We start from the raw sequence: 17,519 nt of genomic DNA on the forward strand, positions 1-17,519 counted from the left end.
TCAGTGCGAATCGAATCGAATAGCAAACACTATTCGAAAAATATTCGAAATTTCGAATATTCGCACACCCCTATCTTTAACATTTACCGATAACTGCATCATGGTCAGAATGTTTGACAGGCAATATGTGTTATGTAAACTAAAGGCATTAATATGTCTTAGTAGTAGCCCAATTTTTCATGCTACTGCAGTGTATTAATAAGGAGTTTTCGAACAGGGGCGAGACCCAAGCACTGTTTGGGTCTCGCACTTGTGCAGTGGCCTCGACGCTATTTCTTTAGGGCCCCTATTAAAAAACTCCCTAATATGTATTACAGGTTATATTTTAATATACAGTATCGAGAGACTCGAGTTGTGTAGTGTGTGTTGCTATTAAGGATCTTTATTTTCTGGCTTCCTTCAACTGGTGCCTGACCAATTGTACTAATTTATTCAGTATTGCAGTTGTTTATTTAATAATTTGTCTTGATTGGGTAAGGGTTTGTATGTATTGCATGGCTCTCATTATTTTTCATAAATATAACCACATGACAGGAGACACTTTCAGGAGGTCCCGATACAGTCTTCGACTTTGGGACCTCCTTATGTATACTAAACATATGTAGTTTTCCTGTATTTGTATCAATAAAATTCCGATTTTGAGACCTTCAAGAACTCATCCAGTATTATAACAAATAATAAAATTGTTAGCGAAGCTACCTATGCAGTGGAGAAGGGAAAAGTTACTGAAGTTAGCAACAGCATGGCTAGAACATTTGTTTTTCTTACTGTGTACTACCACCATTACCTAATTGGAGAATGTGAAAATTGCTTGCACTTTAGTCAGTTGCTCTGATTTCTTCAATTTGATGTCCTTTGATGATTGTCAGCACTGTGTCTGTGTGTCTTCCTGGATGTTCTGTCTTTTTGCGCTGTTAAAATTTTCATAAGCATATCCTATAGTTTAGGACATAGTACAAGCAGTGGTGCGAATCTGGGACAGAGAAGAAGGCATTGAAATTTAAACATCTTACATTTTCACTCAAATCGTATGACTTGATCTCGTTGACTTGACCTGGTAGAAATGGTGATTTTTCATCCACTTTAAAGGGCCCCTCACCAGGTGACATAACGAATTTTAGTTACACGTTGGAAGTTGTTGCGAGCCCAATAAGGAGCATTACGCCACAAGAATTTTTCTAATCGGCCCGTTAGAAGCCGAGAAAAACGACAATTTGTAGCGGCGCGAAACCATGATGCGAGGAGGCGAGCTGCAAATCCTTGCCGCTCGCCCCGTGTAACGTTCGCAGGCCAAATCCCTTCCCTGCCCTCTTTGGCACGCGAGCGGGAGGATCACATAACGAATACGCATGAACACGTCATGCGCACACAATGTCACGAGCGCATGACGTGCCTGAACCAGCCCAAGCCCCCGAGACGTGAGCAGTGCTGTGGCAGCGTTCTTTGCGCTTCGTCTCTGCAAGTTATGCCGAATGCGCCCTCGCCGACCACTTGGCTTTCAACCTATTACTGAGCACGAAAGCTGCGACATTTGTACGGACGCGAGACTAGCGGTGTGCCGCATGAACATCTAGTTAGACGCCGCAGGATAAATGAGCCTAATGAGTGCTGGAACGCGGTGGAAAATTAGTTTCGTTGTAAGGGGTGGCGCCTGCACGATGAGCAAAGCGCGAGAATACGAACGCGTCCGAAACAGAGGTAGATTAGTGTCGAATCTCGCTGCGATTCACAGTAAAATTTTAAAAAGACAATGCACACATTCCGTTTGTGTGTTTTATTATTACTCTCAAGTTTTATTCATCTATTCAAGCAACAAATTACACAAACTACACGTCGTGTGAAATATTTATCGCAGTGTCACGTGCTAGTTTTGGCGACGTCAGAGCACAGTTGTCTACGTAGAGGACCGGCGTCACAGCACTACCATCTACGTAGGGCCATTCTCTCATCTACATCATCCCCTCATTCTCTGGGCGCGCGGCCACGAGAAGAAGGGCAAGCAGCGTTCAGCTTGAAATTTTACCAATTTCTGCGGCATGTAGCGTTGCAAATTTTGGCAAACGTGATCGTGAACGCCCAGTGTATGCATTGCACTCGTCAGGTCAAAATTGTCAAACCTGGTGAGGGGCCCTTTAATTCACTTCAATTTACGTCATAGTTACTATGCTACTGTTAAAGACCACATTAAAGTCCCCTATGTTTTCCCTAGCCTAATTGTCTGTTAGGTTGATTTGGTCGATCTTGTAACATGACATGGGGTTTTCTCAGAGCCATAGGTCCACATGATGCAGCTATTCGTTTGGGGAGTTGGTTTAACTCCCGCCATTGTCTGACTACTTGCAGTGCCTGACATTGAGTCGCGATGGTGAGTACATGGTGACTGGCTCGGAGAGCGGCGTGGTCGAAGTATGGCGATCGTTCAACCTGGCACTGCTGTATGCCTTCCCTGCCTGCGAGGGCGGCGTCCGCTCCCTAGCCTTGTCTCACGATCAGAAGTAAGTGGTTTTTACGAAGTTTGCTGCTAAAAAGAATCCACTTTTGCCTCAGTGCCACTCGTCTTTGGAAAACGTTGTTCGCCCAGTGTCTCAGGTTCTTATTGTTTCCGTGTCTGTGTTTGCAGCTTCAGTTAATCATCAATTCAGCTTCCCAGTTTCACAATGATTGCCCACCCTCCAATTCGGTTAACAAACATGAGGCGTGCACCAAAGGACTGCCTATCATTGCACTCCTGGTCCAAAGGCATTTTAGATAAACTAAAGCAGCAAACGAAAAAAACAATAAAAAAAGCTTTCATAGCTGCTTGCAAATCCGGGCAACTTGTACATGAAATACGGGGGTGCTTTATAGGGTGACGTCTCACACTTTGAAAACCTATTACAAGAAAATACTCAGCATCACAGATGCTTCACTGTATCAGGTGCAAGTTCATTTGCCACACTTTAGTCTTTTCAAACACTGTTTTTATATCTGTGCTTAGTTCTCGTATGTTCTATGCTACAGCTGACATATTCCTATATGCTCTCCAGCATTTGCTGCGCTCTCTCCATTTGTGCCTCTGCCGCCTCAATACCGACTACACCAAGATGTTCTGGAGCTCCTAATTCCCTGCTTCACTGTCCTCGCAGGTTCCTGCTGGCAGGGCTGACCAATGGTTCCATCTCTGTGTTCTACATTGACTTCAACAGATGGCACCACGAATTTCAGCAGCGCTACTAGACAGCCATTTTTAGCATGAACATTCTCTGCATCAGACAGGGAGGATCTGTTGTCATTCCAGGTTATAATGACATTTGCTCAAACAGACAACTATCGCCGAAACGACCCTCCACCCCCCTTCATTGCACCCCAGTTCCTTGCAGACTTCCATACCACTGGCTTCCCTGGCTCCTGCAAAGTGACTAAGAGCATGCGGAACGAGCCATATGAGACAAACGCATACGTAGGAAAAAACATGCTGCCATCACGGCAACAGGTTGTCCCCAGTGCAAAAATACAGCAGCTCTCTGCACATGTGCATCGCATGACGTGGTTCAGTTATTACTTGTGTGGGCGCTTTAGCAGTGGCAAACGCTAATGTGGCAAAATGTTTATTGCCCTCACTATAACTTGGTACACTGTTTGAGCATTTTTCTCATGCTCAAACAGTGTACTACACTCATATTTATGAGCATTGGCGAAGAAGCAGCTTCAACAAAGCTTATTGGGTACACCACATTGCAGGAGTCAAATGGTGGATGTCGTCACAGCCTCCTTTGGATATTTTGTGCTTCTTCGTGAAGGCAATGCAAAAAAAAAAAAAAAAGAAGTGTCAAACATGCACACAGGATCGTGGCCGTGAAAGGCTATCATGCTTCGTGGTTTAAAAAAAAATGCACTTTTGATCAGCAATCCATCCAGTTGACATATAGCTGTTGTAGTATGTGCCATTTCTGTTAACCCTGGGGCAAAGTCACTGTTGTAAATTGTTGCAGCGCATTTGTGTGCTAGTGAAGTTGAGAGCAGTTTACATATGTTTGCCTTCATTTGCCGAAGCATTGTCTTCAAGTGGCTAAAACCACAAGGTTTTGCAAAATTTATCTGTAGTTTTCACTCATAAGCTGTCAATGTATGAATGGTCCATCATGCCCTTATGTGCAAAGAGCAGGCATTTTTCGATTCTCTAAAGTGCAAAATTTGAACATTGGGGGGGGGTCTCTCTTTGTTGTTACTGTACCCCTCTGCGTCACTGTTTGTTGATAAACCAAGCCTGACTCGAGCAGCTACTACAGTTGATATTACAAATTTTTTTTTCTTGTCACGTCATTCTCGGCCCTGATTCTTTTAGCCTGAAATTGAAAATCTCAAGTTTTCAGTGTCCTTTTTTTGTCTTTGAGTTCAGTGCTTTACACATCTGGAAAGGATGTGTAAAGCATTGAACAGGCAGCATTTCTGACATCTCGTTTTGATGTCCCAAGATTTACAGGTGTCAGAACAGCTCGCAAGTATACAAACTATACATATATACATAAATATATATACATACAAATATATATATATATAGACAAGAGACACACACACACAGACATATATATATATATACTACTATATATATGTAAACATAAGCACACGAGCAGCAGCTGCATTAGTGGCATGATACGTCCTGCTTTTCCATTTGTGTAGGCTGCGTCATTTTTTATAACCTTGATTAATCCATCCCAGAACATGTGAACATGAATGCTGATAAGAAATACTGCTCCTGCCATTTTTGTCCATGTCCAACCGACCAGGTTCAAAGAGCCGTCTCTGACTGCCCTGACCTCAAGGTTGGGATCGTTTAGTTCGGTCGCTCTTAGTGTTTGCGCATTTCTGGACACCTACAAAGTCCCAGCGGAAAGCTGTTATCTACGCAGTGTCTTCACCAAACATATTCTGCAGTTGTAGCCAACTGCTATCTGCCACGGGTGTTTTCAAGTCAAAGCGTGAATAGTTTGAACGGCTGTAAAGTAGTGCAACGGCATTATCCTTGCCAGCACTGATCCCTTTCCTAGGAGGCCAAGCCAGTGCTGTACAGTTGTGGAAAAGTTCACCGGTCATTTTGGTGGAGCTCTCTTGATTAAGTGTTCGGCTCACCCTTGTATTTAATGAATTTGTAAGTACCACTGGAAAAAAAGTGCTTTTTTTGGGGGGGGGGGGGGGCCTTTGAGCGAAAGTAGATGCACACAACTGCCAAAGGTTGTATGATGCACACTGGCAGCACCCCTGTCATGGTGTGTAGACAACCTGCCGTGCAGGAAGTTAATTTTGCAACGACGAGCAGAAAATGTGAACTCCATTTGAATCTGCTGATAAACTACATATTTGTCATCACCAAACTAAAACAGATCACACAGTGAAATGCAAAGTTAGATCAAGCCAATGCCTGAGGCTCCAGCGCTGCATGTCATTACTTTACAATCTGACCTAGGGAACGCTTTGGCTTGGACATTTCTGCGACAGGTAGTATGTTGTTAAGCAGTGACAGTCAAGCCAGTTCGTAAAATATCCTGGAAGGCACACTGTTCTACACCGAAAATTCTTACTAAGTGTTTCCAGGGTGTGCACTTTGAGCACATGCCATGAGCAGGTGGCTTCTTCCAGGTTGGCATAAAAGCTTTTTTTTTGTTTGTTTGATTTTTTGGTGCAGTTGCAAATCCTGCCATTGAAGGAGTGAAATTCGCACACACACTCTGCGACCGTGTCAATTCTAGTCAGCCTTAATTGCAAGATGGAAGATCACCGATGTGACCAGACTGAATGCTTGCCTGTCGCGAGATGAATGTGGTGCCCGTGTACTTAAGAGAACTGCACTGATATGTACTGCAATGTGAAAGGTTCTTTAGGATACATGCTGGCCGCAGCTCAGACGTGCAAGTTACTGTTATCTTTTCTATTTCCCTGACCTGCCTCGTATGTTATTGGTTCAAGTGCCCCCTACGCCTTTCGAGTTTTCCTGTTATTCTTGTGGTGTCTGAATGGATTCTGACATTGGAATGCATGTGATTTTTGTGTGCAGTATTTTATTTTATTCTTTTCTGATATATATATATATATATAATTATATACATTACACATATGCGTGTGTGTACACATTGAAAGGTTGTGCTGGTTGCCTGGTGGTGTCCTTTTTTTCTTTTCCGAAGTGGAATTTAGTGGTGGTTGAAAAGCATCTAGGGTTTTGCTATTTGCTCATTGTTTTGCATTCCTTTTTTTTGCAGCTACACTTATTGTAGACCATGCTTTTTATTTAGGAAAAGACACTAATAACATTCCATTGAGCTTACGGTTATGCCAACCTGTAAACATCGGTAGAAAATAAAAATTATGGATCCGACATCGAACTGTCTGTATCTGAATGGAACGCACGTCTTTCTTCCTAGCTCAACACCTCCGCAAGCTGTTGAAAGTTGTGTGGTAACATTTATGCCCAACACATCGGCACACATGCCCGGATGCGGCAGAAACGTTCTTGGCATGTTGGCAAGTCACGGAAACTCCTTTGTCAACAGGATAAGGACTGCAGCACCAGATATGACAAAAACATTGCTGCACTTCTCATACCGACATTGTCATAATTATGCTAAAATTGTACTACAAAAGCCAACAAGGAAGGGAAAAAAACAATTTTATCATCCAGAACGTAAACTATGTTTTCCCATGAGCAAAACTAAATGTCACAGCTAACAATTTTTGCATTTGTACTTTCAGCAAGTCGGGAATTTACTGTTAACAATTGTCCGCTTGGATGCATCATACCACACAAATTATCTGCTATTGGCGGTGCTGTAATTTACTGCAGGATGCAAGAAAATTGCTCCTGAAGACCCATCCACTTTGTGAAAATTGGTGCCTCTGTTGGTTACAAATTCGGTTGCACACTGGAAGTTGTAAGGTGCCGCTGGAGGATTCTGATGCCATCTAGGGAGTAGTTCACCGGTTCACCAACAATAATATTCAGTTTGGTTCATTATTGCAAAAGTTAGGGGAACAAAAAATTTGCGCGGATTGCTCCGAGTCGTGCAAGGCTGGATCGCAACAGAGCTGGTTGGCACTTTGCTGGTCCTGGCTTGACTAGGCACACGTACATTCACCCCCGTATTCATAAACGCTCCTTGACTTGAACTTGACTTGCCACCACCTTCAAAGTGTTTCAAACGCACTGCCTTTAGGCGGTGCTAAAGCAGCACAAACGCGTTTCAAACGCGCTGCCCAAGGCGGTGGCAAGTCAAGTTCAAGTCAAGGAGCGTTCCTGAATACGGGGGTCACACTCCGATGCACGAAGTGCTCACGTGATCACATTGTTAATAACGAGGATTGGCTAGGTAGCGATCGGATTTGATTGGGTGTCTGTTTCTATTTCTTTCTTTGTCTATCTATTTCTTGCTCTTTCTATCTTATTTTCTATTTCTTCCCTTTCATTCTCTCTTTCTCTCCATTTCTTGCTTCCTGTTTCTTTTTTTCTCCCTTTTTTTGCCCACAAATGGTCCCACAAATCATTTGTGGGACCATTTTTGACACAAAAGGCGAGTCTTGTAGCCTTCAGAAAACTTATCGATTTTTTAAATTTTCTTCCCACCCATTTCAATAAACTCGCATGCGGGTTCGTTTTCGACAAAAAATAAAGCCAGTTCATAGCCTTTGGAAATCTTGCATTTACCCGCCATGGTGGTCTAGTGGTTATGGTGCTCGACTACAGACTCGAAGGTCGTGGGATCGAATCCTGGCCGCGGCGGCCACATTTTCGATGGAGTTGAAAATGCTTGAGGCCTGTGTTCTTAGATTTACGTGCACGCTAAACCTTTTCACTGCCATTCCTGAGATAACTCGGGCGACGACACACACACAAGCCCTGCCAATCCAGAGTTTTGGCTCTCTAAATCACTTCCTGCCACTTGCGAGACAACTCTTAAAAAAATAAATAATGGGGGTGTGTCCTGCCGTTTATGGAGAGAACATATAAACAAATATAACTATACCGGCCAACAACTTTCTGTGGCAGCACCGCCAAGGCTACGGAACCGATGCACACACTCTTTAAAAAGCTATGCTGCTGCATATGTAGTTTAGGAACGGTAACTTTACATTGTAGACTACATAGCATAAAAGCAAACATAAAAAGAAAACAAATAGGGATTATGCTCAAGACTTAATGCATTGCAAGTAAAAAAGCTTATCCCGTGAAGGATTTTCGTTTTTTGCTATTCCTAGTTTTCAAGCTATCTGCTGTCGATTTCACGTTTGCCTGTGCCTGTAAACAATCGCCTGCAAATGGGCTACTTGGCGTAGTAACACATGTGCAGGAGCTCCGCCCACATGGCTTTGGCTATGCTGCCACAGAAAGCTGTCGCCAGGTACAGTACTGAAATTTTCGACAACAGAGGCAGCGCATGCTTGTACTTCTGCGTTGGCTCGCATCTCTTTGCCAGCGTCTATCAATGCAGCCACGTGCGTGCACTATTTGGCAGAAGAAATGCAGGAGCTCTTAATTGGGACTCGAAATAAATGGAAGTGTCTCAGCGACTCAATTAATAGGTCATTATTTATTAAAAATGTATTGCTTCGTTAATTGATTCATTGCTTGTAATGAGTGCTTTTATTTTGATGAGATAATCCCCTATAAAAATGTTTACATGTCCTTAACAGCCTCCTACTGCATTGCTAACAGAAAATTTCCACATGTGAAGAAAAAAGACCCAGCATGGAGTGTGCAGTAGTGCCAAAAAAACCCGGCAGTGAAAGGGTTAAAGAACCCCAGGTGGTCAAGATTTCCAGAGCCCTCCACTACAACGTCCCCCATAATCATATCACGGTTTTGGGACATTAAAACCCAACAATTATTATTAAATGAGCATTTCTTAGCGAACCTTAGGCACTTTCAGCCCACCCACACACCTACCTATCTATCTAGCCGCCTACATCTGGTTGCTCTCGTGATCACCTCCTTAACTTGACGTAGACCAGAATTGGCATGGGAGGGTAAGAGGATGTGACGAATATGACTGTCAGGTCATGAAATGAATAACATGAAAATCCTGCCGCGTACTTTGTCAAACCCTTTCCTCCACACACGTGGCACGTACCCGTTAACCATGGGCCGCAGTGTACGGGTATGCGCCACAGGTGATTGACAGTCTCTATAGACCCAGGAAAGGCGAGAACAGACATTGGCAATTTCAATGCGAGAGCGTTAAGAAAATTCGGCAGATCCCACGTAGCGTGGGAGTCGATGTTATGCGAAGCATGCGCGGGATGATGACTGCGGCGTAATTTTTCACATTGAACGAAAGGTTGAGGAATGACGCTAGAGAAATGTGGAAGTGGTAACGCACACTCATAGGCTTATGAGTCGCATATGCAATATGCAACCAGTTGTTTACAGTTGCGTAGCGATACCAACAGCAACATGGGTGTTACCATCACCAGACGCCGTAAGCGGATATGCAGTGCTTATATTCTTCAATACTGGATAGCGCGAATTCGAACAGCACAGAGACGAAACACAAATGCACAGGACAGGCGTTACTCGCAACTTAGCTTCATTCAGAAAAGTTCTCCTAGATATACACACAGCCAAGTGGCACACGCAGGCGCACTGCACGTACGTTACAGTCACAGAACTAACTTTGCAGTTGGGTTACAGTTGTTATGCTTATAGTTATCTGTTATGACGAGATCGCACGCACGTTTCACGAACCCGTATGTGTAGAAGGGGTTCTTGACAGTTCTTGAACAAGGTCATCATCACCGTGATCAGTGAGCACCAGCAGCTCGACCGGACTTGTAAATCGAATCCGTTCGTGATCGCGGCTACGAGATGTCTAAGTGCAGTGAAGTGCGAGGTATATCACAGCTGGTGGAAACCCTGGATGCCTCTTACGGTGAAATGATCTATGACGCCTCTTGTCCTGCAGGTGGCAGCGAGGTCTTTTGATGCCCTGTCGACATTCAACCCGTCTTTCACGCCGTATAAAGACCAGTAGTTGTTGGGTCTTGATAAATCAATCTTGAATTCACCGATAATGATGAGCGGCCTGGTTCGGCATATTTATTGTATGAAGCATTGACCCCAGTTTTTGCGTAATCGACGTGGTCCACGTTGCGGAACACGTGAACGAGTGCATGATAGTTTAGAGTCTTCTAGGGGTGTTCTGTTTTCAGCTTTCTCACTTTCCTTGTGTCCGCCACGGTGGTGTAGCGGCTACGGTGCTCGGCTGCTGACCCGAAGGTCGCGGGTTCGATCCCGACCGCGGGGGTCGCATTTCGACGGATGCAAAATGCTAGATGCCCGTGTACTGTACGATCTCGGTGCACGTTAAAGAACACCAGAAGGTGAAATTTAAAGCATCTGCAATTATTATTATTATCACTTTCCTAGCGTGTCAATGTGTGTGTTCGGATTTACTGTGTTGGTTGAGACTTTGTATCACCTGTGGCACATACCCGCATAACATAAACACTGGTATGCGGGTATGTGCCACACGTGACTGAGAGAAAGGGTTTCATGACGTACGCGGCAGGTATTTTGCGTTATTCATGTCATGGCCAGTGAATCGTGTTCACCATACACTGATCCTCTGCTATGCCAATTTTGGTACATTGTAAGTTATGGAGACGACCAGGAGAGTGCCCAGACGTAGGCGGCTAGATAGATAGATAGATAGATAGATAGATACGTAGATAGAAACGCCCAAAGTGCCTGAGGTTCGCTAAGAAATGCTTCGCATTTAAAAACAGACATCGGCAGCACTGACACAATGAATGTAAAGAATAAAAGTTAGGATCCCAGCAAGAATCGAACCCAAGCATTCTGCGTGGCAGTAAGCTATACTACCACAGAGCCAAGCCAGGTCTAGAAACTGCTTTGGAAAAACAGCCTATGCAGGTGAAATGTCACTGCAACATCAATTGTGGTTGTGGTGCTGGCTATCTAATTTTACAAGAAAGCAATAAACACTACATATGTACTCCTACGATACAGGTGTCATATCATATTGACGTCTGTGATTCTAGTGTTGGCTCCACTTTTATAGCAGTCTAATAAACATTACATTGGTGTTCCTATGATTCAGCAAGCTATATTGAAGCGTTGCTTGACCCTGGAGGAATACATTAGCAAAAATTACGTATGATAGTCACATCATTACACCTTAAAGTGCACTTCGTTTTGATAATACTGACGTACGTGCTCTAACGTGAGTGCTGATGTTACGTCACACCATAAGTTACCATTTAAATGCCAGTGTTGTTGACATGCCTGGTAAGCCAACGGTGTGCACACAACCACTACACTTGCAAAAGAACGTCGATCCACCTCGTAACGCTTGGCTCAAAGCCATAAAATACAGCATAGAAGTACTTGCTGACTGCTTCGCATGAAACAGATTCCCACAAGGCGTGGGATCTGCCAAATTTTTAAATCTTGTATTACTCGATTTTTAAGTTACATCCCATCATAATGAAATCTTTTAATAGGTCCATTTTCGACCAAGAAGATAAGTCTATCAGGGAGATGTGATATCCTCTCGCTGTCTTCATAATTACTCTCCCTGTAACAGCAGACATCTCGCAATGACTAAGACGTTAATAACTCAAATTAAATAAATGTACTTTTTAATCAGTAGAGATGGGCAGTCAGGTCAAATGGGAGTTGTTCTTGCAAACAGCCCATTGCCGCTTTACGATTTCCAAAAAGAGACTGCTAGTAATTTTTGCATACTGAAGAAGTCCGACCAGTTTTACCGGCAGAACTGGAACTCTGTGTTAAGCTCTGAAACTCTGTTATATAATGGACTTAAATATACCGGAATAAGGGAACAAGGAACATCTGGACTTCTTTTTTTTTTTTTCAACTGCAGGTAGCACCGATGCACATGAAAAAGTCAAGAGTATTAACAAACGTAAGAAAGTGTTACAACTGGAGAATGTGTGTATGAATGACAATAAAATATCAGAGGATGCACAGCGTCACAAAGTTCTTTAAAAGAATTTTCGCTCAAAATACCAGCTTACATTTCATAATTTTCTGACGATGACTCTCTGCATGTTGTTATCACAAAACTATAAGAATCCATTAGAGCTCTGAAGGTTGTTATCCACTGTACAATTGGGAAATTGACAGAATGAAAGAGAAACTATGGCAGAAAACTTCGAGCAAGATTGTCCCTCTTCAAACTGCCAAGCTCCCTCTCGTCTTCTTCCTCTGCCTCCGTTTCCAACTCGCCACATGTGCTTAGAACACCACTATTGGTGTCGAGGCACTCAAAATCCAGTTCAACATCCCCAGCTTGCACACATATATTATGGAGGACACAGCAAGCCATGATAAACCTGCGCATCTTGTTTGCTGTCACAAACTCCAAGAAGTGCAGCTGCCTGAATCGTTGCCTCAGAAGCCTGAAGGCATCGTCTATCTTGGTTCTGATCTTCTCGTGTCGCTCGTTGAATGTTATTTCAGAGGGCTCAGCGCAGTCGGTGACGTCACTGTCGTAAGGAGTGAGCAGGTATTCACGCAGTGGGTAGCCCCCATTCCCCAAAAGGTGGTACTTGTCCAGGCACCAGTATGGCAGCTCTTCGGCTAAAGACGATGCAAGGAAGACACTGTCCAGTTCGAAATCTCCAGGTGGTCCGACAAAGATGTCCATAAAACGGCACCTGCTGTCGCACACGGCTTGCAGAGTGACAGATGCAGAGCCCTGCCCATGGGTGGAAGGTGTTCTTTGGGAGTGGGATGGACTGCGTGTGTTGACGCGTGTCCCGCCAATGCAGCCAACAACTCCTGGAAAGTCTGCAACCTGCACGAAGCAACTCGATTATCGCTGGCTGCGCTACTGGTTTGCAACAGCAGAAGGTCTTCAAAGGAGGCACTCTATTTTGACACGCCACTGAATATAATAAAACTATCGCAAGAATGTTAAAGATCCTTAGTGCCAGAAATAGCTCCTGCTTTTCAAAAGTTGCTAGAACATACTTGTTTTCCATACAAATAATTATACGAGCTTGAACCAAAATCTTGGGAAAGTTACAGTTTTCATGAATGATTAGGTACTATGCACAGGCTGTAACAAAACAAGAAACTGCAGGTAGCAGCTCAATACCACGTTTTCACCAGGATTTAAATCTTTTTATGTAATGATTACATCTATCTTTCTGTGCTGTAGTAACCGTAATGCCCTTCGATGGGCCTGCAAGGTGTTGTGAATAAATAAATAATCATGTTTACTTTTCGCTGTAATAAAATTGGCATAATGCGAAAACTTTTCCAACATTGAAAGTGAACAATACTTTCAAAAGCAGCATAATAAAATGGAAACCATGCACAAAGCATGCAAACAGCCCGGTGTTCACACACCTGTTCAAAAGCTTCCACGAGTGAGTCCAGATCTTCAGGGAAGCATATTTCTTTGGGAAGGAGGCTGCACAGGTAATCTAGCAACCTCTCTGTAATGCCATGAACTGTGCTTTCGCTTAAGCAAAAGCGAGTGGCAACATCTTTGATGCACACCTTGTTCGTAGCATACCTGCAACAAGAGAGGCATTTCCCATTGCAAATTGCATGGTGACACTGTGCGCGATACGCCACCCTCATCATTAAATGAAAACACTAACGTAAGCTTCCTTTGCAAAGCAGGGTCGCGCGCGCAAACACAAAAACACATGGATGCACAAACACACACAGAGAGAGAGAGAGAGGTGCAAAGACGATGGGGAGTTGCATTGATCTGTTTTCGCATTACGTGCTTTATTATGACGCTGCGCCCTGCTCTTTTATGGGTAGCAAAAGTAAGCGTGTTTCCAACCACAAGTCAATATCTATAGCAAATTGCTATAGTAACTGTATAGTAACTGTACAGTAACTGCAGCGCAGTATTATAATCAATATCTATGTGCCTAATTACGTATACAAGCTTTAAAATGACCGCGACGCAGCGATTGATACACTAAACGCAGCGTACCCAGAATACTTACCAAAGAAAGCAAAGAATGTGTTCTTCGGGGCTTTTCTGCGGACATCCACCATGATCAGAACGCCGAATGTAGAAACTTGATTTCGCGTAGCGTTCAATGAGCAGCAGAACGACGTTGCGACGTATACGGAAATCCTGGAAGAACTGCAACATGGCAAATGGGAAATAGGTAGAGGTTGGCTATAATGTGCTGAAACAACATTGCACCTTGTCGCAAACGTCAAGTACGAGTCAATTTATAAGTGAACATGCCTCTTCGTCCGAGTATTTGAACAAGGCCTTCTCGACGCATTTGGCTACCCTCGGTACGCGAGTGGCGTCGGCGACACTCAGAAGTTGGTGCAGTATAAGTTCCTCCTCACTGTCGCTACTGCTACTACTGCTACTACTATCTAGAATGCTCGTGACGAGCGTCGCCACGACGGAGCTTAACGATGCACGACGTTGGTCCATGCTGCCAACGATCATGAAAAATGTAAACAAGTACACATGGCCCGTTTCCAATCAGTGGAAGCGTGGAAGGTTCCAGTCAAACTTGAAATCGAAATCGGCTGCAGGGGCTACTGCAGCGCCACGATGCCGTTAGGCGGCACAACATGAAAGCTCTAAATGGAAGGAAGGACAGAGTCGATAGCATGTTTAAACTCAAAGGGAACAGTTTTTTTTTTTTTTTGGTTCTTTGAATTTCGTCGAGGCCCAAGGTCTCAGCATTTATTTTTTTACACTCCACACACGATTATACACGATTATGCGCACGAACACACACAAAAGGAATCGACCTCCCCTCCCCCATCGCAAGAATGTTTACACGCAAATTTTCACATTTGCGTGTGTATATATACAATATACACGCACACAGATAAAGTAGAGCACTGTACATAAAGGTCGGCAAAATGGTGTTGCCAGCACATGGCGATCCTGAAGGCCGGCCGTTTCACGCAGATATGCGAGACCTGGGTGTGTTTATCAAGCTGTGGAGCTTAATTGCTACGGCATAGAAACATATTATCCGAAATTCCGGGGGGGGGGGGGGGGGGGGGGGGACAGCCCCTCCCCTTGCACCCCCTTCTGGACGCCCAAGACACCAATATTTTCCTCACTCGAACTCAGACTCACTAAAATTTTCCTCAGCCGGACTCACTCAGATTCACTGCCCAAGCTGAGTCTCGAGTGAGTCGACTGAGAGTTCACTCCCTGTGCGCACACATACAGACATATGTGTGTGCAGGGTTCCACATTATGGGAGGGGGGGGCAAAGTTTCATATATATAACCCCACCCCCTCGTTGGACGAGATCAGTACAGCATGCTTCACAACGGATGAAAAAAAAAAGAACGAAAACCATGGAGCGATGACGCGCTTGTCTCACAATGGCCCGCCTTTGTTCCCTATATAGACCTTTTTTCACAGACGGCTCCCTGGGCACCGCCATAGTCCTCTCTGGGCTGCGCTAAATAGGCCAAAAATGCACTGCCGAGGCTGTGACGTCAGCCAGTATACTCCCGCGCGTAGCCCATCCGGCAGATAGTAAAGATGAGAGGTAAACAGTTCTTGGAATGCAACATTAGGGGCCCTCGGCCGCCGTTATCGTTCAAAACCTGCGTGCATATATAGGCGTGCGCAGGGTTCCCCATCGGGGGGAGGGGGGGGGGTAATCGCAGAGCCCTACCCCCCTATAGATGTCAATGTACGAGATAGATTTTGCCGCCCCCCCCCCACCTCTTAGGGGTCAATGTATGGGGCAGATTCTGCGCCCCCCCTCTTAGATTATTAGGGGTGGGGGCACCCCCCCCCCCCCCGTGCGCACGCCTATGCCTGCGTGGCCATAGCTGAGTAAAGGTATCGGGCAGACTTCGTGCCCCTTCCTTCGTGATCATGGAGAGGGGGGGGGGGGGCTGCCCCCCTCGTGCGCACGACTGTGACGACTGCTTCTTTATGGTAGGAAATATGCCTAAATGATTACGCGTTAGAGCTTATCATGCGTTCGTTGACAAAAAAAAATGTCGTGGTATGGAAAAGAGCACTGCCGTGCTTTCACGCTGTTCAATATATCCCTACTTGTTTGTTCCTAACGTCCAGTTTGTGTTCACTCGCACGCTGCTGTTTTGCATATACGCCACGTTTTCAAATCGGTCGCATATATCAACCTCAGACCAGGGACGTAGCCAGAAATTTTTTTCGAGGGGGGGGGGGGGGGGGTTCAACCAAGCTTTATGTATGTTCGTGCATGCCTTCGTATGTGTACGTGTATATATACGCAAGCAAAACTGAAAAATTTCGGGGGGGGGGGGGGGGTTGAACCCCCCCCTCCCCCTTGGCTACGCCCCTGCCTCAGACGGCACAATATTAAGCATATTTGATTAACCTCTGTACAAGTAAAGTCAGAACGACATGACTATCACAAATTAAGAAGGATGCTGATCTCTTGGCAGATTTCGGCTCATTTGTCTCAAAGAAAAAGTGCATTCAGCGTAATGTAGCGCTCGTGCCGTTTTTATGTCTCTCCTAATCGCAGTCGTTGTTTGTTCGTGCTGCGCACTGCGCAGTTTTTTTTTTGCGAATGGGGGGTGTACTATCTTGTGTTTTTCGGTTTTTGAAAGTTTCATCGAATTTGTATGAAATTGATTTTGTGTCTATTTTCGGCCCTAATTGGTGAGCCTAAAGCCTTCGTAAATCTTGTAGTTTTCTTCATCGAATTTGGATGAAATCGATTTTCCCTCCGTTTTAGGACACTAAGGTTAGTCTTGGGAACTCTTGGTGTTTTGTCTTTTTTTCGACTTTTCAGTGTTTGTCAGATTTTGATCAAATCGATTTCTGGCCATTTTCGGCCTAAGAAGCCTATAGCCTGTGGAAGTCTTTTATTTTTCGATTTTTCAAAGTTTCGTCGTAAAGATGAAATCAATCTGGGAACACTTTGGGCCTAAATATTAAGGTTACAACCTTTGCAAATCTTGTACTTTTCGATTTTTCAAATGTTCGTCAGATTTTGACGAAATGGGGCTTGGGCTTATTTAGTTTCTCTACTTTTCAATGCTTTGTTCAGTTTTCCTAAAATTGATTTGAGGGGTATCTTAAAAAAAAAAAAAAAAACTCGACCATGCTTTGTAGGCCTCACCGGCCTCTCTAAGCGTTTAAGGGTCGGTCTGTACATTATTGCAACCATTGATTACAACCCCAAATGGCGGGCATGTCAGTGCGAGCCTCGATACACCCATGATGACATCATCGTATACTCAGCATTACTGGCAGTGTGATTCAAACCACCGGTGTTTTGGGCTTTTAATATTAATATTGTGTATAACAAAGAAAAACGAGCCCTTAAAATTAACACTTTTCTTCTGCACATTATTATAGCGCATACGTGCAAATTAAACGCTGTGCTTGCATCTTAATTCCTCCGTAAAATCACAGTTTCACAAATAAAATCTGGTGTCATTTGTGACCGGTAAAAGGTGGTATGCACTCGACGTCATTCGCGAGGAGCGCTAGCATCGGGGTCGCCATTTTGAAGGTCCGCGCTCTCGCCGCACGCGCAAAAAA

The 17,519-nt window shown here is 44.3% G+C and overlaps 2 protein-coding genes across 3 annotated transcripts in view; one reads left to right on the plus strand and one right to left on the minus strand.

Annotated features, from left to right (window-relative positions):
• Positions 1-6,349, plus strand: part of LOC119383013 (neurobeachin) — a 292,413-nt gene extending 286,064 nt beyond the window's left edge. For both annotated transcript variants that reach the window (XM_037650973.2, XM_037650975.2), the window contains 2 exons: positions 2,344-2,495; positions 3,126-6,349. In XM_037650973.2, the coding sequence (XP_037506901.1) occupies positions 2,344-2,495; positions 3,126-3,216 (243 nt within the window). In that variant the 3' untranslated portion in view covers positions 3,217-6,349. The remainder of the gene's footprint in view (positions 1-2,343; positions 2,496-3,125) is intronic.
• Positions 6,350-10,747: 4,398 nt separating this feature from the next.
• On the minus strand, positions 10,748-14,502 carry LOC119383014 (putative nuclease HARBI1). Its single transcript, XM_037650976.2, has 4 exons — positions 14,232-14,502; positions 13,981-14,123; positions 13,364-13,532; positions 10,748-12,806 (listed from the first exon to the last, which is right to left on the minus strand). Exons 1-4 carry the CDS (start codon positions 14,445-14,447, stop codon positions 12,147-12,149), a joined length of 1,188 nt encoding a protein of 395 aa, XP_037506904.1. The 5' UTR covers positions 14,448-14,502; the 3' UTR covers positions 10,748-12,146.
• Between the last annotated feature and the right edge of the window lie 3,017 nt (positions 14,503-17,519).

This window comes from Rhipicephalus sanguineus, chromosome 2 (genome assembly GCF_013339695.2).
Source record: "Rhipicephalus sanguineus isolate Rsan-2018 chromosome 2, BIME_Rsan_1.4, whole genome shotgun sequence".
Lineage (NCBI taxonomy): Eukaryota > Metazoa > Arthropoda > Arachnida > Ixodida > Ixodidae > Rhipicephalus > Rhipicephalus sanguineus.

Coding starts and splice junctions, on each gene's coding strand:
- LOC119383014 (XM_037650976.2), bottom strand. CDS start 14,447: ATGATCGTTGGCAGCATGGACCAACGTCGTGCATCGTTAAGCTCCGTC. Junction 14,124..14,231: donor TCAAATACTCGGACGAAGAG/GCATGTTCACTT, acceptor GCCATGTTGCAG/TTCTTCCAGGATTTCCGTAT. Junction 13,533..13,980: donor CACATTCTTTGCTTTCTTTG/GTAAGTATTCTG, acceptor CTCTTGTTGCAG/GTATGCTACGAACAAGGTGT.